This window comes from Falco punctatus (assembly GCF_963210335.1).
Source record: "Falco punctatus genome assembly, chromosome: 2".
Lineage (NCBI taxonomy): Eukaryota > Metazoa > Chordata > Aves > Falconiformes > Falconidae > Falco > Falco punctatus.
Window position 1 is genome coordinate 74,633,333 of NC_137581.1, and position 26,697 is coordinate 74,660,029.

At 42.5% G+C, this 26,697-nt stretch overlaps 1 protein-coding gene across 2 annotated transcripts; it reads left to right on the forward strand.

The window, feature by feature from the left end:
- The first annotated feature begins 220 nt into the window (after nucleotides 1–220).
- CD99 (CD99 molecule (Xg blood group)) lies at nucleotides 221–26,656 on the forward strand. 2 transcript variants are annotated; one of them, XM_080374673.1, is made up of 11 exons: nucleotides 221–423; nucleotides 17,491–17,526; nucleotides 17,888–17,974; nucleotides 18,422–18,454; nucleotides 19,949–19,990; nucleotides 20,137–20,178; nucleotides 21,658–21,729; nucleotides 23,046–23,087; nucleotides 23,642–23,752; nucleotides 24,547–24,600; nucleotides 26,504–26,656. In XM_080374673.1, the coding sequence occupies exons 1-11, from the start codon at nucleotides 363–365 to the stop codon at nucleotides 26,527–26,529; spliced, it is 606 nt and encodes a 201-aa protein (XP_080230799.1). In that variant the 5' UTR covers nucleotides 221–362; the 3' UTR covers nucleotides 26,530–26,656. The 2 variants fall into 2 exon arrangements, with proteins under 2 accessions (XP_080230799.1, XP_080230798.1); XM_080374672.1 differs by having other exon boundaries at nucleotides 223–423; nucleotides 24,544–24,600.
- The last annotated feature ends 41 nt before the right edge of the window (nucleotides 26,657–26,697 follow it).

A 26,697-nucleotide genomic window follows, 5' to 3' on the forward strand; every position in this document is an offset into this window, starting at 1 on the left:
GGCCATGGCGGGTAACGGCCGCCACCCGCAAGTAACGGCTGCCCCGACGGCAGCCCCGGGGGCCGCGCCGCCCCGCCAGCCCGGGGAGAGGCCGCTCCCCGCGGGCTCCGCGCCCCGCACCGCCACGGCGCGGCCAGCCGGGCAGCTGCCCCGCCACCGCGGCGGGCAGGACGGGCCGGCTCCGCCCCAGCTCGGCGGGCCGCCCTCTCTCTCCCTCCTCCCCCGAGGTGGGGCGGCGGCCCGGGCGCGGCGCATCCAGCCCCGGGGTTGGGGCGGTGCTGCCCTGGGCCAGGCGGGAGCGGCTGCGGCGGGCGCCGGGAGCGGCTGTCAGGCAGCGAGCGGCGCTTGCGGGGCGGGCAGCCATGCGGCGGTGGAGGCTCCTTCCCTTGGCGGTGCTTCTCGCTCTCCTGGTCCCCGTCAGAGGTGAGGCGGGCGGCGGGAGCGGGGAGCGGTCCTGCCGCGGGGCCCCGGCTGCCCTGCCGGGCCTGGGTCCACGGGCTCGTCACGGAGGCGGGGAGGGTCGGGGAGCCTCCCGGGGACCAGAGGAGCCCTGGGGGGAGCCGGCGAGTCCCCGGCCGCCTCTGTCCGGGCCAGGGTAGCGGCGGACGCTCCCCGCCTCCGTCCCGTTTCTGGCTGGGTTTGGGGGGTGGTGGTGTGGTTTTTTTTTTCCTTTAAACTAACTGGAAAAGTATTCCTGAGCTTTCCGCCCGCCTCCCGCAGCGGAAACCCTGTCTTGTTTTTAATCTCTTCGGTGAATACGTGGTGCTCGCCCCAGCAGGGCCCTTGGGTGCGGGGGGGTCCGCGGAGGGGGCTTGGAAGGGGCGGCGGGGAGCGCAGCCGGAGCGCGGCTTCCATTTTAGGAAGGAGAGCGGAGTCAGGGCAGTCCCAGGGCATGGGGCAGTTACGAGAGTCTGCCGGCACGCAACAGCCTTTAACAGTTGGGGGTTTTTTTAATTACTGCAAAGCCGCCGGGCGAAACACACCGGTGTATTTTCTGAGAAGCTTATCATGGCTTCGGTGTGTGTCAGGGGCGATTTTCTGGAACCCCGGTCAGAGCGGCGTGTGTGCCACAGCCCGCGGGGCTTGCTGTAAGGAGACACGGAGCGGGGGAGAACAGCGAAGTTCCCGGTACCGAGTTCTTTTCAGGAGAAAGACTGATAAACTGGGATATGCTGTGTGAACTGGCATCTCCCATTTACATGACTTATTTCTAAGAAACTTTTTTTTAAACCGCATTCATTAACATACTCGGTGCTGTGCCTAGGTGTTTTCTTTCAGGTGTGTTGTAAAAGCAACACTTCAAAGCCTCGGTATCTCCTCACTGTAAGAGAGGAGGAAAAATAGCCATTCATAACTTTGACTAGACGCTGTAGATGCTGCATGCAGGATGCCAGATAAGCAGTTTAGCATTAAGCCTGTTTGAATTCAGTTCTTCTGCTCTGGTCTTAACTGCTAGGGTAGCAAACCTGAGCTCTTGGGGAAATAGTACAATTTTACAATAGCTGCCTTTAAAACTGACAGACGATTCAGGCTGCTAACGTAGGTATCATCTTACTGCTTAGGTGGAAAACTTGTTCCTCTACCTCTGCAAGCAGTCCTCGTGGTCACAGGCAGCTGGGTCTTTGGTGTGATGCTCTTAAGGCGTGGAAGTATTTGCAGTAACTAAAAGAGTCTTTCTAAACTTTCTTCCAGCAGTTTGGAGGTGAAGAGAGTCTGTCTGGTTTCTGCTTTGCAGGAGGGAAGGTGCTCAAAAACTGCCTTCAGGGGTTTTGTTTTGATTTCTGAGGGAAATGAGCAATTGTAACAGATAGTTCTTAAAAAGCTGGTTAATTTATCAGGGTAATAGTTAATGCCAATAATACCAACCAAGAAGATAGGTTATAATTTGTTTGGCCACTTTTTCTTGAAACAAAATGGGTAAGAATTTGAGCACTGTTGAGAATGTCAGCCTGGGGAGGGTGGGGCCCTCTGGGGGAATTTCAGACTTGTGGTGATGCAGTGAAAATAAAGGCAAGACCTGAATTATGTACTTTTGAAAATTTTAATTTCACCGTTGGTAGGCTTTCTGTAGTCTGAATGTGCAGAACTGCTATAGAAAGTTAAGGATGTTGCCTTATAAGCAGTTCAGCTGTTGTGCGACGATTTGGAGATGGCAGGTTTCACTGGCACTGCTTGCTTCCATGGTTCAAGTGGATGAGTCTGTGCCTCTGGACTGAGAACTTCTTATGGGATCATCATTTTAGGCGTGTGAAAGCTGTTAGTGCTGAAACAGCATTCAACATATCATGAGGATTTGCATGTATTATTAAGCAAGGGTGAACTTTGTTATTTAAAGAGCTTGCTTAGAAAACGAGTTTTGCAGTTTTAACCTCAAAACTGGTATTTTAAGTGTTGTCTCATTTGCCAGTATGAGCTGTACAAGTCAGACAAAGCTGGAATTTAGGTATCATTGGGGCTGGATCCAGAGGAAGGTAGAATGCGAGGTTTTATATCGTCAGTTTCTATAGGCAGTCTGACAGCTTGCCCCTGCTGAGGAGTGGGATCTTTCTGTTTCTCTCCTCCTGTGTTTGGTCTGGTGCCCATCAGGGCCTATACTGAGATGATTCAGCTTGATAAGTCAGCATATGACTAATCTGGTGCATTGAGTTTGCTCTGCCGAGTGTTTGATGAGTGTCAGAGCCAGCACAAGGGAGTGGCAGGGCGCAGTGTTGGAGAGTGGAAGTGAGGTGGGGGCAGAGGAGGAGAGGGCAGGGGGTGTCCTGTTTTGACTGGCTATGAGTTGTGAGACTAGATCAGCCATTTTACAACTGTAAAACCACCAGGTTAGCCCAGCGTCTAATTTTAGGCATCTGGTTTTCAAAATACAACCAAAAAAAAAAAAGTATTAGGCAGCAGATCTTCTGTAGAATGAATGTGAAGAGCACAGCAGAAGGATTAAACAGAAAAATCTGTATGTGATGAGCAACAGAAAACTGCTGCATGCACGAACAAGGCTTAAAAGTCTCCTTTATCTACTGCAGAAAGATCAAGGCATAAAAACTTTATGCTTATGGAGGATCTCAAGTTTGGACTCGGGAATATGTGATTTAAATATCCTTTGCAAGAATTGAGTACAGCTTGTTGATTGAAACATGGTTGCCACAAGAAATAGTTGTAGTGCACACTGGGAGGTGAGCAAAATAGCTGCTGGAAGCTGAGGTATCTGTGTTGTAAGATCAGTACCCTAAGGTGAATTACAAGTGGAGATCCTTCTTTGTAAGACCGCTGCAATTATAGTGCTATGAGTAAAGGGAGAGAAACATTTGTGCCCCTGGCTTCTTGTTGAGGCAAGTCATTGTTGAGAAGAATGACTAGTTGGATGAAAGATGGTGAAATGAGCCTGTCTGTAATCTAGTAGATGGAGCTTTCAGCTAGGGCAAGGAGGTGGTGCAGGGACTCCCTGGAGACTGATTTCTGCTGTGTGGGCTCTGGAGTTGTTTGCCTTTTAAATCTGATTCCAAAAAAAAAAAACAACCCACAAACAAAAAAACAACAAACCACACAACTCACAACTTTTTTTTTTTTTCAGTTGAACAATTTTAGTAGCAGTGCTAGTATGCATACATAGTAGCATGAACTTGAGAAGTGCAGCACGTGTTTCTCCATCTTCCCATTTCCTCTAATTTGAAATGGCCAAGAGGTTTTTTAATGTGGTATTATTTATATAAAATGGCCACTGCATTTCTACATCAAAATGACATCACTGTAACAATCCTTGAGCTTTCCGTAGCTACAGTGATTTAACTTGGCGAGAGCTAAGTGTGACTCATCCTACTGCCATCCAGCCAAGACCAGTTTCAATACCTTCCTGATGTTACCCTGGTGCATGAGATGGGGTTGCCTGTGCTTGAGAAAGGACTCTGCTTTAACTCTTGCTGTCTTGAACTTCTCACTGCAATCAACTTATATTTCATCAGATGACAGCTTTGTTAGTGAAATGCAGTAATAATAGTAATCTTCATCAGTTAAGATGATCTTGCCAGAGGCAAGCCGTTTTCTTTTAGCCAAAGTGCTTTTCCCTGCTCTGGCACCGGAACCTACTCTTCCAAGTCTAGTAAAAGTGTTTTGAGAGAACGTTATAAGCAAAATGGCCTCAGCTCAAAGGACCTTTCACTTAACTTACTGCCAGTTAACACAAACTAATAATCATGAATTTGGGAATTGAGAGGAAGAAAACAATCGATTAACCCTCTTCCCTACTTTCAGCTTAAGCCAAACACCCCTACACCCCATCTTTGCCCCCCTGGTTTTCACTGCATGTTACGCTCAGCCCATCCTCTGCTGCTTCAGTGAAGTGATGAGCAGAGCAGGAAGGTCATATGCCCAATGAGTTCTTTCTGCTGCTTCTCCTTGCTTCCTGCTGATTTTCCCCTGCTCCTCTTTGCTTCTCAGTATCTCTGCCACAGTGAAGGTTGTTGGTGGTCCCTCAGGGCTGTCACTGCTGTGGTGTGAGTGGCCCACAGCAACAGTCCCTCGGGTCCATACTCTGTTGGCATGGAACCTCCTCTGCCCAGAGCACATCTCCAGCCACATGTCCCCTCTGCAGCCTCTCCCTCTGTGAGTCTCAGACCATGTCTGCATGTGTCTCCTGTCCCTGTTGGCTGATGCCCTTTCTTACCTGTGTTCAAGGAGGAATACTCTATGCTTCTCTGACCACTTGAAGATTTGGTGCACACCATTGGTGTCAGTGCCAGCGTGCCATGACTGTAAGTGGCACTGGGCACATCATGGCCTCTTCCCAGACAGGGCACCCTGCAGCCCTCTACTGCTGAAACCCTGCCCAGTTCATGCCCTGTACATTCTTGAGCAATGTGTACCTAGGAACTGTTTGGACTCCATCGTGTCTGCAAAGACATAGGTCTTGTGTGTCCAAAATACATGGCATAGTTTATGAAGGAAAATAAGATGATTTATCATATGTAACAGTACATATTTAATTTCATTATAATTTTTCCAGAGACCACCTAGTAGGTAATTCCTGGTCCTCAAGTGATAAGGACTCCTTCCTTAGGGATTTCAGTTGCAGCAGGAGGATAGTCACGAACTTGTGTCTCAGTTCTGGGATCCCCAGAACTGGCTGGTACTTTGTTACCCAGCTGAACTTGGGGTAAATGGTTTTCTGCAGGGCTGGTGTGATGGGTTTCTACTTTTATGTTAACTAGCTCCCCTTCTGACCCAGCGAGCTTCATAGAGGTGAAACTCCCTTTTCCTGGAGTGCAGTTTCAAGTAAGCCATTGTACCATTCTACCTTTCCAGATTCCTGGGGATTTGAGGGAATATGATACACTTGCTCTGCTCATTCTTGGACAGCTGTGGTTTTAAAATGACTGCTGCCATCTGAGCCCAGCCAAGGCTGTGTTCTGTCATGGCAAAATATGCATTTGTTTATTCTGTCTAGGGTGCTCCCTACATTTCCCTTTCAAGTAGAAAAGCTACTTAACAACCCATTTCTAGCTTTGCCACTGTGAGGACACAGCACCTGCTGTTGTTGCTGAAGAGAAGGCAACCTATCTGCTTGCCAAGCTTCTTCAAACTTCTGTTTTTCCATCGCACATACTGGTTCATCATTCGTACTTTCCATGTGTGATGTATTATTCTGCAGATCTCATGTGGTCTAGTTGCTTGCACTATGGCTTTGCTGAGACAAGTCTAAGTTGTGTTCTCTGCCCCAGTACACAAGCAGCAGTTTCATGGACCTAGCTGGCTAAAAATAGCTTTCCTTTGTGCTCACACCCTGTATCTGTGCTGGCAAGTTGAGCTAACTGGTCAGCCTTGTTATTACGTTTCTCAAATTGCCTTTGAATTTCAAATATGTGCATTTACACTGTGTGTTCAAGTAGATGTTTCTCCAAGTTTTTTTATTACTTTCCATTCTTCTGCTGCTGAAAGTGTTTTTCCTAACTGCTGATTATCACATCCAATCTCTGAGCCATTTCTGCACCGCATTAGTGATTACTCAGGAGTCTGTGTATATGTATACTTAGGGCCATCGATGCTCCTGAGCATGTTCCAAGGCGACTCGAAAGGCCATTACCTCTGCAAACTGACGGCAGCTTCTTGTCCATTTGTAGGTGGCAGCCTCTCCTGTGGAGGTGCTCCAAGCTGCTTGGAGCCCCATTTCCTGCTGTGATTTTACGGAATCCATCACTAAACAAACTCCATTGGTTATTTTCAGCATATAACTCATCATATGCAGGGCGTTTTATAGCCAGAGGAGTTCAGTGTTTTCATATTTTTGATTAGCTGGCCACAGACTAATCAGTTCAAGTTGGGAAACATAGGGTTTACCTGCGGCCTGTTACTTAGTATTATTGCTTCAAGACTTTTTTTCCTCTAATGAACACATCATCAATGCAGTGGAAAAATTCTCAAGAGATGTGTTGCTTTAAAGTTTTGTGGATGATGCCATGGCAGACGGTGGGGCTGTGTTTCCACCCCTTGCAACAGCCAGTTCCAGAGGTGCTGCACACCATTCCAGGTGCAGACAATCGGGGTCTTGCTTCTTCAGTCAGAGGGATGGAAAAGAAAGCATTTGCAACATCAGTTGTAACATACCAGGTACATTTTTTGGTCTCTGGCTCATGCAAGAGCTGCAGCATGCTTGAACTACAGCTGCTAATGCAGCAGCTACATCATTCAAAGCTCTTGATGTCTGTTAACTGCCATTCTCCAGTATGCTTCTGGACATGCCAAACAGGACTGTTGTAATGTAAATGTGTTTGAGAGCCCCTTTTCCCTTATTTTTCCAGGGACTCCACTGCTAATCACTTTCTAAATCTTACCCGTTGCCCCTTAATTAGTTCAGTATCTCTTTCAGAAAATTATTTGCGTTGCTAAGGGAAGAGCCACTGGGTCTGAGTGCATGCAACGTTACTGGGGTCAGTACAAGTCCTGTCGCTGGTTCCCTCCTGTACAAAGCACACCACCTACACCAAAAGCCCAATGCCTTCCTGTCTCATCTGTCCCATCTACAGTGGTCAAGAGAGTCAAACCCAAGAACGGCAGGGGCAGTGGCAACAGGCACAGGCTACCAATCCTGTCTATTCAAACTGAGGCTCCATTCTACTAGAGGTAGATGTGTGTCTTCCCTGCTTACTCTGTAACTGCTCATTCATCGCTGGTACACAAGGGCAATAAGATGCACTGAGCATCAGGATCCATTATGGCACCATGTAGATGAGGCCAAGCAGTGCCTGGCCACCTTACCCAGACAGCCCAATAAATATGGTTACTTGCACCTGCTGCCAGGCCAGTAGCAGGTACCTCCCAGTGCAATGATGCAGGTGGATTGGCAGAACAGTATTCAGTCCGGAGGCTGGGGGCAGGAGAAGGTGATGGCTGAACCAAGCTCTGACTCTGCCTTGTGCTCACAACTCCCCAGCTGGCAGTGCTGCATCTCTGAAGGGCCTTCCGTTTGACTTGGTCATACCGTCTCTTTTTCTGTTCAGGAGCATCTGTAACTCCCAGCATCTGTGAGAGGGGCATGAAGAATTCCCATTCATTCCAGGCATTTTCCCCCAAGATGCTGACAGAATCTTGGTATTATCCCTGGCCTTGCTGTTAATCCTACAGCATGCTCCCTCCAGCATGGTACGTAGTAGGTCATTCCTTGGTCAACAGGGGTCCCACCATGTTATCAGCCCTTGCTGCCTAGACCCTGCGAGTTATTCCCAGTACAGAGAAACAGTGTTCCAGCTGGTGTATCTGGCCCTTTGCCTGACTGTCTGTATCTTCTCAGCTGCCGCAGGAGGTCTCTGTGCCACCTTGCAAAAGAACATAGTGGCAGCACCAGCTCTGAGTTAGCTTTTCTGCTGACTTGGGACCAATACTGCAAAAGCTAGTGATTGGAAGGTTGCTTCGTGTCGTAAAAGCTAGTTTTAGTTTGCTTTTTCATTAAAAAACAAAAACAAAAACAAAAACAAAAAAAGTCAGTCTTGTTTTCTCTGTATGCTTGCAAATTCTGGTCTGGGAAAGATTTCCCTGCTTCCTGCTGTGTCAACGGGTTCCTCGCATGTCTGCTGCAACCGTGTCCCATCCTCAGAGCTCTTTGATTTTATACTTTTCCTTTAGAGGTGAACAGTGCTACGTTTTTCATATAACCCTTAATTTTCAGACGCAAACCTTAATTTTCCTAATAATTCCACAGCCTCCTGTAAAGGCACTGTGCTAACTAAGCAGAGATGTGGACCTTTTTTCCCCCCAAACTTCAGAGAAGAGCAGTGATTCTGAAGCTTGTGGCTGTAGCAAGCTGACAGCTTCTCTGCAGCCAGAGCTCTCCGACTGTGTCTCCTTCTTCCTCTTCCCTGGTCACTGCTTCTTCTACTCCTTTCTCTTGGTTGTTGCCGTTGCATCGTTGTTACTGTCTCCGCTACCAGTCCTGTCCCCAGGCATGGCTTCCTTCAGCTTGTGCTTCTTACTTGTCCTGAGGACAGTTTTCCCCTCCATTCCTATTGATTTCCTGTGCTGTTCTAAAAAATGAGTAAATTTATAGTGCAGAGTAACATCTGGCATGTGTAATGACTGCCTGCAAGTATTAACACTGGAACTTAAAATCCTGTTTATGTTAGAAGGTGATACAGAATCAGAGTGAAAATGGTGAAATTATTTCTTATGATGGACACGGAGAATTCTTGATAAAAGGTTCCATCTAAATATAGCAGAATAGAAGTACTTTCACAAGATGCACTTGAACTAGAAATGCTTATGGTTTCGCTGTGGACACATTCCAGATGTTTTGCTAAGCACATGAACACGCTGGAACCACAAAGAATATAGCCTTGGTACAAAATGGAAGATTTACCTTGTTCCTCAAGTAAAGATAAAGAAGGATGGAAAGAAAAGAAAAACAAACAAAAAACCCAAACCCAAATTAAAAAAAAAAACAACAAACTAAACCCTTTCTTAAATTGAGAAAAAATACACTCTTTCCTGACCAAACTTATTACACATTTCTGGCTTGCCATATATCTGTGGCTGCCACTTAGGTAGAATCCAACTGATTATTTAGTTTATCTGTCTGGTTTGGGCAACTAAAACTAGTCACATTGACCTGGGTGGCTGCAGTATCTCTGCATGGATGTCTCTGCAGGACATGGCTGTCCTTCAGAAATATTTTTTTAGATAGTAGTTTTGCATGTCCAGTACAAAGTTGGTTGAAGCAGAAGTAATGAGCCTTCTCGTGCAGTGTTCCACATTGCCCAGGGAAGAAGGCTGGTGTCACATCACATGTCCTGTGGCTGAAGCCAGTCTGCACGTTTCCAAACCTATACTGGTGCAGTGCAGTGAAATCCTGGGTCACTGAATTGTCACTTAGTGCGAGTCTTTCTCAAGTAATCCCTTAAACATAAATACTTGTAGGAAGAAAAGTGTCACCGGTGCTATTGAAACATATCAGTGTTTGAAGTTTGATCAGAAAAATAGGTTTTGTTATAAAATCAGTTGACTAGTGCCAGAACTGATTCAATCTCCAAGCAATGGTTTAAAATATGAGTTGGATCATTGCAAACCACTGTACTGGGTCTGGTTTCCTCTACCCTAGCCTTCCCCACCAGAAACCCTCATTGTAAAATCCAAAGTCTTCTACCTCTATTTTAGCCAAAGCTGTAGTAGCTATATTTGAGTGTGCAGACAGAAAATACTGAGAAATGTTTTTAGCCATAGCTGAACAAGCCATGAGGAAAGACTCTAGAATAACAAAGTCAATTTTACTGTTCAGATAACGTTTCTGACTAGATTACAGATTTTGTTTAGATTTTGCTATTAGCATACAAACTGTATGGAACTGGTAAGACTTCTGGTGAGGAAGGTAAAAGAAACAGGCTGTGAAATATATTGTCAGTTTACAAGTATCAGCAGACAGAAAACAGTCCTGCTTACTACAAGCCATCATTTTGGTGTACTACTGTAAAAATAAGCATATTCTTAACCTAGTTCTGTGCTCATTGCAAATATATATTTCCACTCTATTTTGAAGAAGGAATTCCTAAATGGAAGGCCAAGTTCCATTTACTTGTTCATTCTAAGTTACAATTTAAATATAAAGTTATAATTTAAATTATTTCTCTAGTGCAGACCTCTCTACCCTTTCTGCAGCTGAGCCTCACTGCTGCATTTCCCCATTTCCCTTCTCCTCTGAGCCCCCGCCCCAGGATGCTCTTTTTTTCCATCCCTCCCTGCCCCAATCCAAGAAGCTACCAGAGGTGCAAAGTGTGCACAAATAAGGATGCAGAGAAAACATAATGCTGGTGTTTGCTGATGGTTTGGTGGGGAGGGAAGCCTTCAATCTATCACGTTACACATATTACACAGTGATAGTGTTTTACTGAATTGGGATGAGCAGAAAAAGCACGCAACTCGAAGTCATGGCTCAAGATATCACACAGTTGCCCTGACAACACGTCTCCCTTTCTCCACGCAAGGCTGGGCAGGGTACCGAGCTGTACAGATGCATATAGAGGTTTTCAGTGCAAAGAGAGGAGAATGTTATTATCTGAGTAGAAGTATAGATAAACTCCTAGCAACAAAATACCGTCAGGTTATGTGTCAGTTGTAGTTACTTCCAGGAGAACCAATGATTTTATTCAATTACACAATACTGAAGAGTTTGCAACCTGCTTGGATAAAATAGTTTTCTTAAATTCAAGACTAATCTTTTGATTAACTGCCATCATAGTCTTTCCAGTGTATTTAACTGTTAATTGTCGGTGCTGGCTGCAGTTTGGGTTGTTACCTAGTGAGGCTTAATGGTCATGAATCTGCTTGTGAAGATGAGAACACTGAGTTTTCAAAAGGCCTTGAATGTGTGCCGCTTCCAAGCCCCACCATCTCCATTAGTGTCCGTCTTAGTGCTATCAGTGTGTATATTGCTCCGCAGTTTTCAAAGTATAGGTTTGACTGCTTGCGGAGTCAGTCACTGCAGGTTGCCCCGGACCATGGACAGCCAGGTTTTGAGTATGTTTGATATGTGGGGGAGGTACTCTCTGCAACAGATAATTTTCTCCACAACGTGGAAAATATTTTAGCCCTTTCCAAGGTGCTGTTAGCGACTGTGCTTTGGAAGCTCTTTTAAGTTTAAGGAAGAGATCTGGGACCTGTGGCTCTGCCATTTGATGTTGGCTTGCTACTGAGGGTTGTAACCAGAAGATAATCACCAAGCGTCCAGACTGTTGCTTGGAGGGAAGGTGGTCACATTGGTTATGGGTGTGCAGAATTACATACTGTAAGAAAACAACCAGACTGTGGTAGACAACTCATCACTGGGCAGGTTGTGATTAAGATCCCAAATATTTGCTTTTATCGTCACTACTTGATTGAAGGAACTCAAGAGTTCCTAGACCTTTTTTAACTATGGCATACTTTTATCCCTTCTTGTTTCTGGATAAGCAGCTCAGCCATTGGCAGGACTGTTGTAATCTTGTTAATACTCTAGCTTCATAGTTGACTCTGTTGTTCTGTATGCTTTCTGCTGATTCAGAAGTATTCATTCTGTTCTCTGCTGTATCAAATTCTCCCTGGAAAACTGCTTGTAGCTCATGTTTATAGCCCCATCATATTTTCCTACTTTCCGTTGCTCAGAGGGGCAACGGAAGTTGTGCAGTGCGTGCACAGGAGACTTTCCAACAAGCAAAATTCCCCAAAATGCTTCAAAATGTTTTTTTCTTCCCCAATAAATAGCTTATTTTACCATGTTCTGTTAAAAAACCCTCATATGACTACAGTTACTGAAGTAAACAGGTTTGAGTTGAAATGTGTAGGCTTTTTAAAAATATTAAATTGCCATTTTTAGATGGAAAGAATAGTTAGTAATTCAGATATTAAAATAAATCACAGATTAGTCTAAAAACTATTTCCTAGCAGACAGATCAGGAAAAGATTAGGCCATGTAATCACCTAACTTTTTCTTTACTGTATTTTCAAAATTGGTGCAAATAAAGTAGCTTTTCAGGGACGTCGCTTTTGTATCACTCTACAAAAATTAAATATGATAGTTATTAGGGTAGCCTGGTGCATCTTTTGGAAAAGGAAATAAATCTTTTTATTGTTTGCAGCAGAGGCTTCGCTGACTTTATTCCCATCAGATATGTTAGCGAAAGCTCCAGATGTGCAGAAAGCACACATTCCCCAGATGTAAAAAATTACCTTTGTTTTTTGGCTGATTTACAGTTGTTATTTGTGTTTGGGCCATATTTATTTTTAAGTAGGAAGGGGCTTTGTTCTTAGAACTTTCTATGCAAAGCTTTTTGTTTTCTCTTGCTCTGTAGAGAGACTAAACTTGAAAAGCAGCATCAATAGGTGGGTATGTGCAGGAGGAACAGGGTTTGAAACCAACTGTGTGGAATTCAATTTCATAAGACTCCAGGCAGGGCTAATTATAAACTGCTGTTTGGCAGTGGGAGTAAATATCCCATCTGTGTTGCCTGACGCAGAGGAATCTTGCCTGCAAACCTCTGCCCTGGCTGAGAGATGGAGTACAGTTTTAAGTATGTTCTTCCATTCGCAGTGAGTGGTTTTCATGTTTCAGTTTCTCCAACTTAAAATCTTAGAAAGGCAGTCCTTTACAGCAAGGTATGGAGAACCAAGTCACCTTTCTCCCAGGTTTTTTGTGATTAAATTGCTCCTCTTGGTTTTGCCTGCGTAGGACATGTTGGAAAATAACTGTCAGAATGTGAGCAGAGCAGTAGAAGTCTTTTATTGTTGATAACTAATGCTGGTGGGGCAAAACCTGGATTGAAACCAAGTGCTGGTAAGCTTAAAAACCAGTGGTAAGGGATGTGATGGCTTTGCTCTGTACTTGAAGTGTTTCATGAACAAGGTTCAATGTATTTGCTTTCCTGTATTTTCTGTAGCACCTGATATGGTTAGGTGTTGAATATTTCTACTGCTTGTGTTTTCAGTCCCCCAAGGGGAAGGAACACAAGATACAGGAGTATAAAATCCAGTTTCCCTGCTGGAAGTTGGAGAAGCTGTTTGTTGCCTGATTGCCCAAGAGTTTATGCCCTTGTAGCTACCAGCATCCTCATCCCCCAGGAGGGCTGCCAAACCTCCTGTAGACTCTACAGAGATGAGATGCCTCTTTGAGCTCAAGGTTTTTGCAGATTTCATGAAAGTGAGCAGCTAGACAGCAGGGCAGACCCAAGTTGGGCAATCACCAACCATATGAAATTTAACAAGAGCAAGCGCTGGATTCTGCACCTGGGGTGGTATAATCCTGGTTGTACGTACAAACTAGGGGACAAGAGGCTGGAGAGTAGCACCGTGGAAAGAGATCTGGGGGTTTGGGTTGATGGCAAGTTGAACATGAGTCAACAGTGTGCCCTGGCAGCTAAAAAGGCCAACCGTGTGCTGGGGCGCATCAAGCACAGCATAGCAAGCTGGTTAAGGGAGGTGATTGTCCCACGCTACACTGCACTGATGTGGTGGCCCCACCTCCAAGTACTGCGTGCAGTTTTGGGCACCTCAGTATAAAGGAATCAAATGGTTGGACTTGATGATCTTAAGGGTCTTTTCCAACCTAAATGATGCTATGAAACTATCAGAGGGTGCCCAGAGGAGGGCAACCAAGATGGTGAAAGGCCTCAAGGGCAAGGTTTGTGAGGAGCAACTGAGCTCACTTGGTTTGTTTAGCTTGGAGAAGAGAAGGCTGAGGGGTGACCTCATCACAGTCTACAACTTCCTCAAAGGAGGCAGTGGAGGGGAAGGTGCTGATCTCCTCTCTCTGGTGATCAGCAATAGGACACGAGGAAATGGAATAAATCTGCATCAGGAGAAGTTCAGATTGGACGCTAGGAAAAGACTCTTCACTGAGATGGGGGTCAGTCACTGGAACAGGCTCCCCAGGGAAGTGGTCACAACGCCAAGCCTGTCAGAGTTCAAGGAGCATCTGGATGACACTTCTAGTCACATGGCTTAGTTTTAGGTAGTTCTGCAAGGAGCAACAAGTTGGACTCTATGGTCTTTCCTTATTGGGTCCATTCCAACTTGAGATATTCTGATTCTATGATTGTAAGTTATTTGGCCGCTGACAGAGTGGCAGGTAACACCACCCAGTGGTGAGATCACAGCTGACTACTGTCACCTGGTCCATAGGCCTACAACTGGAAGACCAGCAGAAGCATGCAGGCTCTGTGGCACCCTGTGGTACACAGGGCACTGGGGAGGGAGGGAAGGAAGGAGGAGAGCACCCGCATTTAGAAAAACAACATTCGAGCAGTTAGTTGCTCAAGTCAGAAAGTTATGTTTGTGGTGATTCATCACAAGTTTCCTTTCTTGGTGTGTTGCCATACTTGTGACTGATGGAGGAACTTTCCAAAGCTTGTGTCAGCTTCTGCAGTGGAATGTAAATATGACTAATACCGTAGCAGTAAGTATCTGAGAGCGGTGATGGGTCTTTGCAAAGGACTCCTGTTTGGGTAGTTACTTTGCAAAGACCCATCACCACTCTCAGATACTTACTGCTACGGTATTAGTTACTTCACTGTCTTGAATACTCTTTAGCTCATCAGCTTTTCAGAAGCATATGTTTGCTTGCCTGTTTTACCTGCTGTTTTTCCGCCATCTGACACAAACTATGCAGGTTACTGGGGACAGCCTGTTGAAGAACTGTCTCTCTTGAGATCCTGGTATTTGAGCTATGAACATGGAAAGAAAATAGTGTAGACACTTCTGAAATGTTCTTGAATCTGCTCTTGCCCCTAGGAGCTAGAAACATCTGCTGTATTGTGCTTTATACTCAGTATAGTATCTGCTTTATTTGCTTAGACTAAGAAAATGCTCATAAGCTTGGTTACTCTTGGTGCTCCTTAAGCCTGTAGGGAGTGTAGCATATTCTTGCTGACTTTTTCTTCTCGGATCCTGCAGCTACGTTTATTCTAGTCCTGTGGCTTTATCTCTGTTATCTAATTGTTTCTCCCCTGGAACGAGCTGAATCCCTGGTACTGAGCCTCTCTCCTTTCAGGCTAAGTAATAGAACTTCTAGTTTAGTTGGACCCACCCATACAAAAACCTGAATGAGTACAGTTGTAAAAGCAAATGATTTAAAGACATAGGAAGGTTTGTCATGGACAGTGGAGAAACAACCAGGCTTTTCTAGGAAAGCAGACTGCCAGCACTTCATAGTGCAGATTATTGTAATGAGTTTGATAAGCTAGGTTTTGACATTTTCTCCTTCTTTCTTAATAATGTGTTTGAAGAGCCTGTCACCTTGCTGCGTGCTTGGAAAACAGAATTGCGGTTGCAGAATATTGAATAATTCCAGTTGATATAGAATTATTTTTTTATTAACTCTCAGATTTTCTTAGTGGTATCTCAAAGCATGCCTTACGTGAGATTGGCATCAACAGTCTCATCCTAAATTATTTCTCTGTGAAGATTATATGTGAAGACAATACCTTAAAATAGCAATGTCACTGAATGCACTCTCTTTTACACTGGTTTCCTCCTTTTGAGGGAAACCACTGCAACTGGAACTATTCAGAGTTCTCAGACTGTTTCATGATGACAGTAGGAGACTCTTCAAATAGCCTCTTTTCTGCTCCAGGTAAAACTTCAGCTACACCAAAGCATGATGTTGAGTATAGGTGCCCCTCCCACTCCTAAAAAAGAAATACTGCTCTTGAAATACATTCACCAGTGTAACATGCATTGACTTGGTGATGTATCTTTAACCTTGAGACATACAGTGTTAACATATGGTGGTGGTCCATCCTCTGCTACTCTGATAGAGTGTGTTGAGGAGCATGCATCTTCAACAGATCCTTCTGCCTGACTTCTTAGACTAGTAAATATCTGATCAGGCATTGTCTTAGTCATTCCTCCCTGGAGAACTGTAGGCTGAGTGATTAATGTATTTGAGAAAACAAACAAACCAGAATTCGAGTCTGAGGAACAACTATGCAAATACCTGTTTAAATTTCTCTTGAGTGTTTTGACCTTTTTTTGCCTGTTAACGTGGAGTTTTCTTGGGTAAGTCTAAGCAAAGGGGTGACTTCAGAGGTAACTGAGATTTGGGTCCTAGCAATGGCTCATTTTACTGAGGTTTCTGAGGTTATATTGCAAGATGATGTAGGCTTCAGATTAAAAATATATCTTAGTCTCATTTCTTCTCTGAAAAAAAAAAAAAAAAGGCATCATTAGTTCAGTTATCTGAGAAGGAAGAGATTTCAATTTTGACCTCTGTTGACATGAAAGATGTTACCAGGTATATGAGCATCTGTCATTCCTGGGACTAGACTTGTGACTTGTCCTTGTCTTAACTTAGCCTGTCATGTAAGCAGAAAGAACGTTGTGCTTGTGGTTTGATTTTTGATGGGGTTTTTATTCCTCTCTTCAGACTTTGCAGTATCAAGTTCTATTCCTTCTCTATAGGTAGCTACATTCTTAGAGGAGAAGTCAGACACATCTATGTTTTATGTGTGTTTCTTCTGAATTAAGGTATCTTTGGCTGGAATTAAGTTTTACTCTGGCTGGCTTGATAGTAGTTAGAAAAGGTCTTCCAGCTTCTTTGGGGCTAGGGCAGCATATTTGGATGTCTTTTTCTTGAATAGTTGTTATCTACTTTTGTGCCTTTTCCCATTCTGCAGTGAAAGTAGGAATGATGAACTATCAAGCAGTTGTTTTAGCTGTCCATTTGTCTTACAAGCCTGTGCTGCTGAGATCACACTACTATGTGCTGTGAAACCAGTTTGTATCATGAATATATTAAGTTACTGAATTTGCAGTTGACTGGGTAAGCAACAGTAGCTCTAGCAACTGACTTAATACAGCAAGAGAGAATGTTCTTTTCCTAAGAGCTGAAAATGAAGCTTAATCTACCTAGAGTGAAGACCACATAGCTGACAGCTGCATTTAGCTGTCTTTTAGGCAATTGAAGAGACTGCTGAAGATCATCCGTAATAACTTAACCACCTTCATACTGTTAACCTTTGTTAGAGGAAAAGATAAGTCTTATAAACCCATGAAAATTAATTTTTGATGCCAAGGTATTAAATCCATTACCCAATCATATAACTTTCATACTGGCCTTTGTGCTTCAAGGCTCATCTTCACACTTGGATTGTGTAAATTCTTGTGAATTGGAGCTGTGCCCCTGCTTATTTTGCCGTGCAGTAGAAAGAAGGCTAGGAAAGAATATGCTTTGGTTGTAACTAAGAAAGCATGCAATAGCAGTGGCAAGAATAAAGGATTAAGTGCATTATATTGACTGTAGGAATATACATTCTGGTCCTCTGGATCCTCTGTTACAGAGACACTTTTTAGCACTATTCCTTTGTTTTTCTAAGAGATGTGTTGAATAGTGGTCTGCAGAAAGAGAGGAGTATCTGACTCAAAATATTCTTCTAGCCTGATGCAGGAAGCATACCTCAAGGTAGATCAAAGACATGGTTATGACTGTAATAAGTGTTGGTTTTGAGTAAGGAAAAACAGTGTTCTTACTGTTGCTTTCATCTTCTACAGGCAATTTTGATGACTTCAGCTTAGAAGATGCAATTGGTAATTATTACACTCTTACAAATTTTGGGAGGTAGGTGGGAAAATAGTGGCTGTTCTTTTGGCTTGTTTGTTTCTGAGTCCCACTGCATGACCAAGCATGACATCTTCCCCACAGGTTTGTTTAAACCTCAGTGGAACTATTCAGCTATGGGTATGTCAAAATGTGATGACTGCATAGAACTGAAATTTGTCTCTAGGAACACTCAGGGATACCTCTTAAGGGGAAAATGTCTTGCTGTATAGACTTGATCCTGGTGCTTTTCATTGTATAGGCATAGGCTTACATTTGTTCTTCAGGTATCCTTGGAACAGTTTATTAAATATTATTTAGACTTCTTTTTTTTCTAACTATCCCTGACAGAAACTACGAAGAAACCTCCTCCATTGAAGCCTCTTCCATCAAAGAAGCCTCTTCCATCAAAAAAGCCGCCACCATCATCAGATTTCAGTGAGATCTAATTGGCTTGTAATGCCTTTTACTGTGTAGTACATAGTCACTTGAGAGTCTGATTTTTTTATTTCTATAAAAGAAAACAGTTTCTTAATGGCAAAAGGATTTCTGCATTTTTGAGTCTTCTGCTAATGCTTTTACAAATTTACTTTGTGATTTCACAAGTTTAAAGACCCTGCAAGAATCCCTTCTGTTGGCTTTCAATCTGCATGTTTTGAGCTTGCTCGCCTTGAGCTGGCCCTTGGTAAAGTACCGTGACCACCAAAAGCAGCATGTAGTTTGGCAGATAACGCCTGGTAACTGGTGGTCTTCTGTGGGCCACAGCTGAATGACCATGCCATTATATTCTTGGTGAAAACATCATGAGGTGCATTTTGTGTAAAAATAGTCTAAAATTAGTTCAGTTTTTGCATTACGCTTAAAACTTCCCTTTTTTCATTGTAGATGATTTAAACTTGGAAGATGGTCTTCAGCCTGGTAGGTATCCTGTTTTCCTGGATATACTGTTCAGTGGTATTTCATGCAATGTCTATCCATCCTTTATTACCCAAATTTAATAAAGACACTGAGTTGATTAAGGTAACAGACTGCAGATAAAAATAATTGCAGTGTAGTTATCTTTATTTACCTTCATTTTTAAAGGTCTGGGTGACAAAAACTGTATGTATTTCACTCATTTCTTTGCCAAGCCCTACTTGTTTCATTGCTGTGTCTTCACTAGATGGCACTAATTCCATTAAATATTACTTATGGAAGTAGTTTTAAAATCTTAAGTAATCTCTTCCTTTCCAGGAAGTAACTTCAGTAGCACAAGGGAACATTAATGTATTTGAAATTATATGAGGGAAGGTACTTTTTCTAATGTGCTTCAGCTCTGCAGTGTGGGCAGGAGCAGAAGTTGCAGTATTGTTTTCACTCAGCCAGTAAAAAGTGCATCCAGTTAGGCAGATAATGCACAGTAGATTTTTGTACCATCGCTGTTGCAGTATATACAGCTTTCCTAACACAGGGCATACAGTAGGACAGCAGCACTGTCGGCTGCCCTGTTTGATTTAGCCCTTTGAAGTTTTGTCTCTCTGAAAGCAGTCTGTTTCGAACTGCTGGCACTTTTGAAAACAGTTGGCTAACTGAGAAACAGTTGGCTGAATGAATCAGAAGGTTCAGGTAAGCAGAGAGAGAGGATCCTTTATAAGATGGGAAGTCTAAGTTGGGGTCTTAGAACTGTGGTTTGGAGGTGCACGCCTCTTTCTTTGAATATGCAGAGGACCTAAGAGACCTGCTCTGATTTGTGCTAGAGCTGGGAGGCGGCAAGACCACACAACACCGAGGAGAAGCAGCATACAGAAGAAATGGGACACTAGATGTGTTCAGCTGTGGTGAAAACACAGTTTTACAAAACCACTGCTGGTGTGTTAATTTGATGTGGGCAACAAAGACTGTGACCATATGGTGCAGAGATAATTACTAAGATCTCTTATTCTCCTATTTTGTGGCAGGCTAAATGAAATGTCGTGGGGACCATATTTCTGGTTCTGTTGTGTGTATCTTGTCTTTTTTAAAGTGAGGTACCAACCTTTATTATTGGTTAAAATCTGGTAGTTTTAAAAGAGGAACCAGTCAAGTAGCCTATACCTGATAGAAAAATTTGAAGAAGTTCTGCATTTGAAATCAGATGTGCAAGCTAAAATGCTGCATAACACTTAGTGAGTTCTTCTGTTTGTGTTCAGTTATAGCAAGGGTGTGACGTACAGGCTAATGTAGCAGAAGCAGTGTTAACTGCAGTAAAGTTCAGTGTTTAACCTAAAATAACCAAACAAATAAAACATTAGCTAATGAAAGGAAAGGAAAATGGCACGGGGAAGATTTGATACCATTTTTTAGGTCAGATAGTCTTTCAAGGTCACTATATGCTCTGCTTTTGGTCTCTTCACACTAGTAACTTTGCTTACTTTATACTATGTTTGTCTACAGATGACCCCAAGCCAGGTCCACCTGCAAATCCTAGAGACACTGGTAAGACTGACCTAACAGGAATTTCTGAACATAGAGAAGTATTTGTTAATCTTTTCTAGTCCCTTTCAAAGTTACCGTATTGTAGTCTGATTTTGATATTTTAACCTTTTGGTTTTTTTCCCCCAAAATCTCTCTTTTGTGTGTAGATAACCCCAAGCAAGGTCCACCTGTACATCCTAAAGACACTGGTAAGGCTTTTAGCACAAACTCCTGAATAATTACATGGGTTTACTGTCTCAAACTTCTAATAATTACTCCTTTTTAATTGGCTGCTATGTCAGTCAGATGTTGCACTGAATAAACACTGAGGATTGAGGAAAAATTGTCTTGCAAATAAACTTTGCAGTAGTCTTGAAATTCCATAACAAACCTGTTGAGTTACCTGCCTTTCACTTAAAAGCGGGATGGTGTGAGGAGCAGGAAGGATGGGACAGAGTGTGTGTGCTTGGAGCAATGCTGTTCTTGGCTGCCTGTGGTGGAGCATCTGTGCATTGGATTGAGTCCTTTCATCTTTAAAAACTGAATCCCTGCTAGTTGTGCTAAAATGTAAGCAGGAGTTACCTGTGATCTGTATTCTTAAAGCATTTCAATGAAAGGCAAAGCTCAAAGTTAAAGGGTAATTTTTTTAGTGGGTTTTGGGTTTTTTTTAAAGGCCCAGTTAAGAAATACAATTCTTTTGTGTTTGCAAGGTAGGCTTAAAATACATGTCCTTCCCTGCCTGTTGTGCTTTAGAGGTCTTCTCTATCTTTGCCTAACTCAGAATAAAACAGATTCAGATAGATGCAACTGTGACAATGCCATTATCCATAAGCATGGTGGTAAAGAGTCCTTACCTAGAATGCAAGCCCTGGTTCTTGTTCCTTCTCCTGCCTGATTAGCAGCAGGTATTTGAATTCAGTCTTGCACACCTTGGTACAGTGTTTTTACCACCCAAGTAAAACATCCTCTGATGCACTGCTTTTAGTTTTGCTGCTTGAAACATATTCGCTTTGCATAAACTACAGGTTAATTTGGCAGCAGTGGGAAGGAGGGAGTGCTCAAGTCCCATGAGGTAGGGTCCAGTGGAAATGGAGAGGAACTGGTTCAATGTCCTGCAATAAATCAGAGGAGGGAATTGCATTTTGATCTTCTCATTGTCATGCAAAAATTGCAGCCACTGGACTGTGGCATATTGAACGCTTTTTTTCCCTCTAGCTAGTGTGTCGTAGAGGTTCCAAAGACTGGTTGTGACTTAGAAACCCAACTCTGAAGAAACATTCACAGCTGCAGCCTTGAAAAGAAAGGGTCCTTTCCTGTCCATGCCCTTTCTCTGCTTTAACAGGATGACGAGTCCTGGGCTGTTCCAGTTAGGTAGCTTACAGGGCTTCCTGCTTGCTTAGGAAGCACACTTGTGCGGTACCGCCTGCTTTTGGACACTGACTTCTCGGCTGTTCAAGAAGTCCAGAGGCAGCAGTGCTGCTATTAGACAGTATAGGGCCGAGCGGAAGGGACTTGAGATTGGGAGGGCTTTTGAATCGTGAACATGTGACTGATGGTGATGCTGAGCCTAAAAACACCACAGATTCAGCTGAATGATCTAGAGAAAACTTCCATGTCACTATGTGCCTTGAGTTGCCTTTTCATTGAACTTAAAACATGTAAGATTATATTATTTTTAATTTTAATAGGCAACCTTGATGATTCAGATCTATACGATGGCAGTGTACCAAAAGGAGGAGGCGACGGTAGTGGCAGCAATGGTAAGATAGCAGGTTGTGCTTCATATTGATCCTGTGGTTACCTGAGCTTTTGATAAAAGCTTGCTCACAAGCTGGTTAGCGTGGTGTAATTTGTAATACCTTTGATTCTGGTGTCTGAAACTTAAGAGCATGAATTCCAGTTCAAAAGCAGTATGTTCTGCCTCTGCCAAAATTAAGAAAAACTGGTCTAGAGGTAAAACCTTTGGTGATTTTTATTGTTATGCTAAGAAAGATGGGGCTAAAAATTGAGATGTGAATATGGTACTTATTTCAAAATTCACTGTGAATATAATTCTTAAAGGCATCCAGGTGTTATTTTCAGATCTTCTGTGACATACTCTCAGTTCCTTTTAGTTCTTCTGGTTAGGAAGCCTAGGGATGTGCTAGAAGAGGGTCCGCCTTGTGTTTTTAAATATTTCCTCTGTCCCACAGGACTAATTGATCTTTAAGACTTCACAGTGATGTGGGGTATGTCTACTCTGAGCAGCATAAAACCATTTCGTAGTTTACCAAACTGAGTAATCTGCCATATCTAATTTTTATGGCACAACTCAGTACAGAGATGGTCTGAAAGACAAAGCTGCAGTAATGGCCATCATTAAGATGGGTCTAGTTGTCCCTGTGTGCATTACTGCAACTTCACTGTTTCCAGATCAGAGTTAGCTTAATTATCTTGATGTGGTGTTAAGGCATGCGGCTGGTTACTGAGTTCTTCAGAGTTGTCCTAGATGGAGGTTACTGATGTTGATTTTTTGGGAAGATTTCACTTTCCAAGGTTCCTTTGGGGCAGGTAAATTGAAAATTGACAGGCTCAAGAAGCACCTGTTGAGACTTGTGTGGTGTTTTCATCTGCACAGGTTCCTGCTTCAGTGGTATGAGTTGCATAGTGACAAATAAGGATAGTATTTATGGAACTTCTGTCTGGTTTGCCAAGATAATTGCACAAGTATTTAGTAAATGAGGCAGGGATTTTAGAAGGTAGTTGGTTCCATGGAAGTACAGTTGAATGCTACTCTGAAATTATATGCTGTTCCTTTCCACGGAGTGTTCTGTAATGGTGGGCAAGTTGATTAAACCAGATTTCACAGGTGTACTGTGCTCATTTTGTAGAAGTGCTGAACACCCAAGGCTGAAGTGTGGCTTCACCACCATGAGCTGTGCATTGAAAATAGAAAGTTTGAGTGCCAGAGCTTAGCACTGTATGGATATAATAGATGGCTTGTAATTTTGCATGATTAATTGACAAAAAGGTTGTTAATTATGATATGAGTGTTCTTTAGACATATTAAATCTAAACCTTTTGTTCATTTTTACAGAACGGAAAGGCCCAAGTCCAAAGAGTGGTGAAGAAGCTGAGGGTAAATGCATAAATTTGTGTGTGATGTTGTCTGGTGTCTGCATGTCTGAAGCTTGTTTTCTGGGTTTTTCTGTATTGCTAATATTCTGCTAAAATGGTCACTGCTGGTAGTCGGTTTCAATTTAAAAACTTTTGTGGAATCTAGAATTCTTACATTCAAGCTCTGCTTTCATAATTTTAAAATCTATGTTGCAAGTGATTCACAAGTGTTAAGGACTCAGAGATGCTGGTGCCGTGATTGCATGCCTACAAGTTAGATTTGGGTGTGAAAGTGGAATTAGTGGAACTTAAAACAGGCATGCTTAAGTTACTTAACTGTATGCATTGCTAAGAAATCAGTGATTATAGAGTAGAATTAGAGGATGTGCTTTTCATTATTCACAAAGACAGGAGGAGTTGATTTACTACAGTTTCATGTCATAATTTCAGGGTTGTTTTTTTGAAGTGTTTACAGGGTTTACTTCGAGACGATCCAACTTTGACATTGCTTTCAATTCTGAGAAATGTATGCAAACCTTTATTTTTCCTCCTAACTTTTTTAACTTTCTCCCCCAGGTTCTCAGGGAGCAATAGCTGGAATTGTGAGTGCTGTGCTTGCTACTGTGATTGGAGCAGTGTCTAGTTTCATTGCTTACCAGAAGAAGAAACTCTGTTTCAAACAAAGCGGTAAGAATTCTACGTTAGTTTTGGTTTCTACTGTCTAAAGAGATGGTTTTTTGTATTTATATGGGGTCTAGAAATTGATCTTAGGCATAAGGTGGTTTTAATAGCACAGTGAATTTATCTTCACAGGGAGTAACCTCTCTTAGTAGGAGAGGATTGTCTTAAGAGTGGGTGTCTGAAGAATGCCTCATCCAAAATTTAGACTTTCAGAAGCAGACATATTTCTTAAAATAAAGCACTTCCCACTAAAGAGTAAGTAGGAGAGAATGCAGGAGAACATTTCTTTAAGGAAAATTGAGTGCAGGTTGGGGATTAGAGACTATTTTCATGCAGAAAAATACTTTGTCATTTCTAATTTTGCAAATCATACCTTTGTGTCTTCACAAGATGCTTGCCTACATATGATTTTTCTGACAACTACCCAGTTGTTCATCTCGAAATGAATCTTTCTTCTGCAGTTGTCTGTTGCTTGCTATCTGCTTTCTTTCCACCTATGTAAGATAGAACTTGGATGAGAGAACTTTGGTAGAAGCTTTGTTGTTTTCCTTTCCAGTCTTTGGTTGGTGAAGAGCGCTCATCCAGCCAGGCACTGCTATTTTGTAATTTGGGTAGTTTGGAAACTGAGTAACATCTAGCATGCGTGTTAAAATTAACATGCAGGCAACACAGGGGCAACTCAACTGCTATCAGTAGCCCAGTTTGTTCAGCGCTGTTTCTTCTCTCAGATTACCTCTATTAATTAACAGCTTCAAAGAGAAGAGAATTTGAATACTAAACGTCTGTTTGCTTCCCAGCAGATGAAGAGAATGTGAATATGGAAAGCCATCGAGGAGCACAATCTGAGCCACCTGGTAAGAGAAGAATCTAGATGAAAGATCAACTTTTTGGTGGGGATCCTATTAAATGCATTTTATTGACATCTAACATAGTGGAGAAAATTACTTGCACTGTTTTGATTTGTTTCCAAAAAATTGTTTGTAACTAACGTGACAACTCACTTAAAACTGAATAAAGATTACAGTTCTGATAATACAGCCACTCTTCTGTAGCTTTTTATTCTTTGAACAGATTGGTTTATTGCCTTGAGGAGTCCTTGAAATACAGGAGCTTAGAGAAAGTAAAGGGATGGAAGCCTGCTCCCTTAGTGTGATGCATAATGCAATTAGCTGACAGATGTTTCATTAGTGTATGTTGTGTCTGATTGGAATCTGATACTGTTTTTTGATTGATTGTAAACCCATATAGAATTGCACAAATGTTTATTAAAATGTTAGTAGTGTTTGGGCAGAGATGAAACTACACTGGAGATAAGGAGGACTGAACTTACTAGCATGTTCTTAGAACTAAAATATTCCCTGTTGTGACCAGAATGTATGAAAGGATTATCAGATAATAAATCTTTCTACAGTGGTGATAGCTGTGGAAGGATCTCTTTTAAAACAACAAAACCCGAACCTCACCCTTCCAGGTATGGTTATCTAGGATACTTGGCTGATGGATTAACCCCAGGAAAGCCATAGGTAGATCTGGAGGAAACAGCATAGGTGAAAACTTGGCCTTCTGGACTGGTCAACAAAGGAAAAAGCAATACAACCTAATGCTGAAGTTTAATGGGTGTTTTTGAAACACTGAATGGTAAAATCTCAAAGCCGTATAAATTTACAATGTATTCTGCTGCGAGCTTAATCTAAAACCTGAAGAACTAGTTCTGGTTTTTTGTAATTAGAAACAAAAATTTATACCTTACTTCTCTCAGGTATTTCATTAGTTTGCTAAAAGCTTCCATCTGTCTCATGATCCTCTTCATAATTATTTTCCCTTTAAGCAGTCAAATATATAAAACTCTCAAGGAAAAAACATTTTTTTGTGATAGTCAGGTATCTTCAATTCAGTTATGCATTAGTGAAGCAAGCAGTATTGCTCAAAGACCTCTACCAAGGGCAGTTAACGTAAGAGCTGGAGTCAGGATATGCTCAGATTTTGGCCAAAACTCACCAGAACTCAGATGTGAAATGCGTCAGATGATGCATACTTTGTTTTATCCAACAAAGTCAAACTTGGGTTGTTATCATAAGTTATTACTCCTGCCTATGTATTGATGTCATGTTACATCCCAAATCTCATACCTCTCTTATATTTTTGTCAGCAAGCGTGAGCATGTTTTGAGCCAAGAAGCTGGGCAACCGTGGTCAGCGTGGTGCTACTCCTTACCTAAGTTCTGGGAGTCAGCAGACACTGGCTCTGCTTTTCGTAATACACTGTTGTACCAACATGGCTCCTAGTTAGAAGCAGGCTTGCATTAAGCCAAGTCAGATGGCATGGCAGAACAGGTTAGCGTTTTGAAAATTTTATGTAGACTTACCTTTGACTTCCTGAAAATGTAGATAACCTAGGCTAGCACTTTCTTTCAATAACCCAGTTTTTCTATTATTTATGCAGACTGTACTCCATTTCATTTTTGCATCTGCCAAACTGCAAGTCTGAAAGTGCTTGTTGGGTTGTACTGCAGGTGTAGATAGCTACAAGGAGCTAGTAGGACGTGGTTATTTGAGTGAGAAATCTGAGATGTAATATCCCTTGGTATGCAAGGTACTGGCTTCGTAGAATCAACCCTCTGCTTACCTGAATTTATCCCACAGTTTCAAATACCTACTGAAAAAGTCTGTTGTCCGCATATACTGTTACATGGCAATACATAACTTACAATGGATACTAACTTAGTGTACTAATCTTGAATTGTTTTTCACTTTTTAGTGCAGCGCACACTTCTGGAGAACTAAAAGAAAACATGGTGAAGAACAGATCACTGAAACTGGATACAGAGCCTGCGTTCTGCCTGAAAGAAAAAAAAAAAAGGAAACAAAAAAGCATAATGTAAACAACAGAGTCTAAAGTTGCATGAGAAAACACTTCTTGTTAGCTAAACACCTCTGGGAGTGTGATTTAGA

What these genes read in the sequence shown, in the direction of transcription:
- CD99 (XM_080374672.1), top strand. Translation starts at nt 363, where the DNA reads ATGCGGCGGTGGAGGCTCCTTCCCTTGGCGGTGCTTCTCGCTCTCCTG. An exon ending in CGACGGTAGTGGCAGCAATG is followed by an intron (nt 21,730 to 23,045) that starts GTAAGATAGCAG and finishes TCATTTTTACAG; the next exon opens with AACGGAAAGGCCCAAGTCCA. An exon ending in ACTCTGTTTCAAACAAAGCG is followed by an intron (nt 23,753 to 24,543) that starts GTAAGAATTCTA and finishes TTTGCTTCCCAG; the next exon opens with CAGATGAAGAGAATGTGAAT.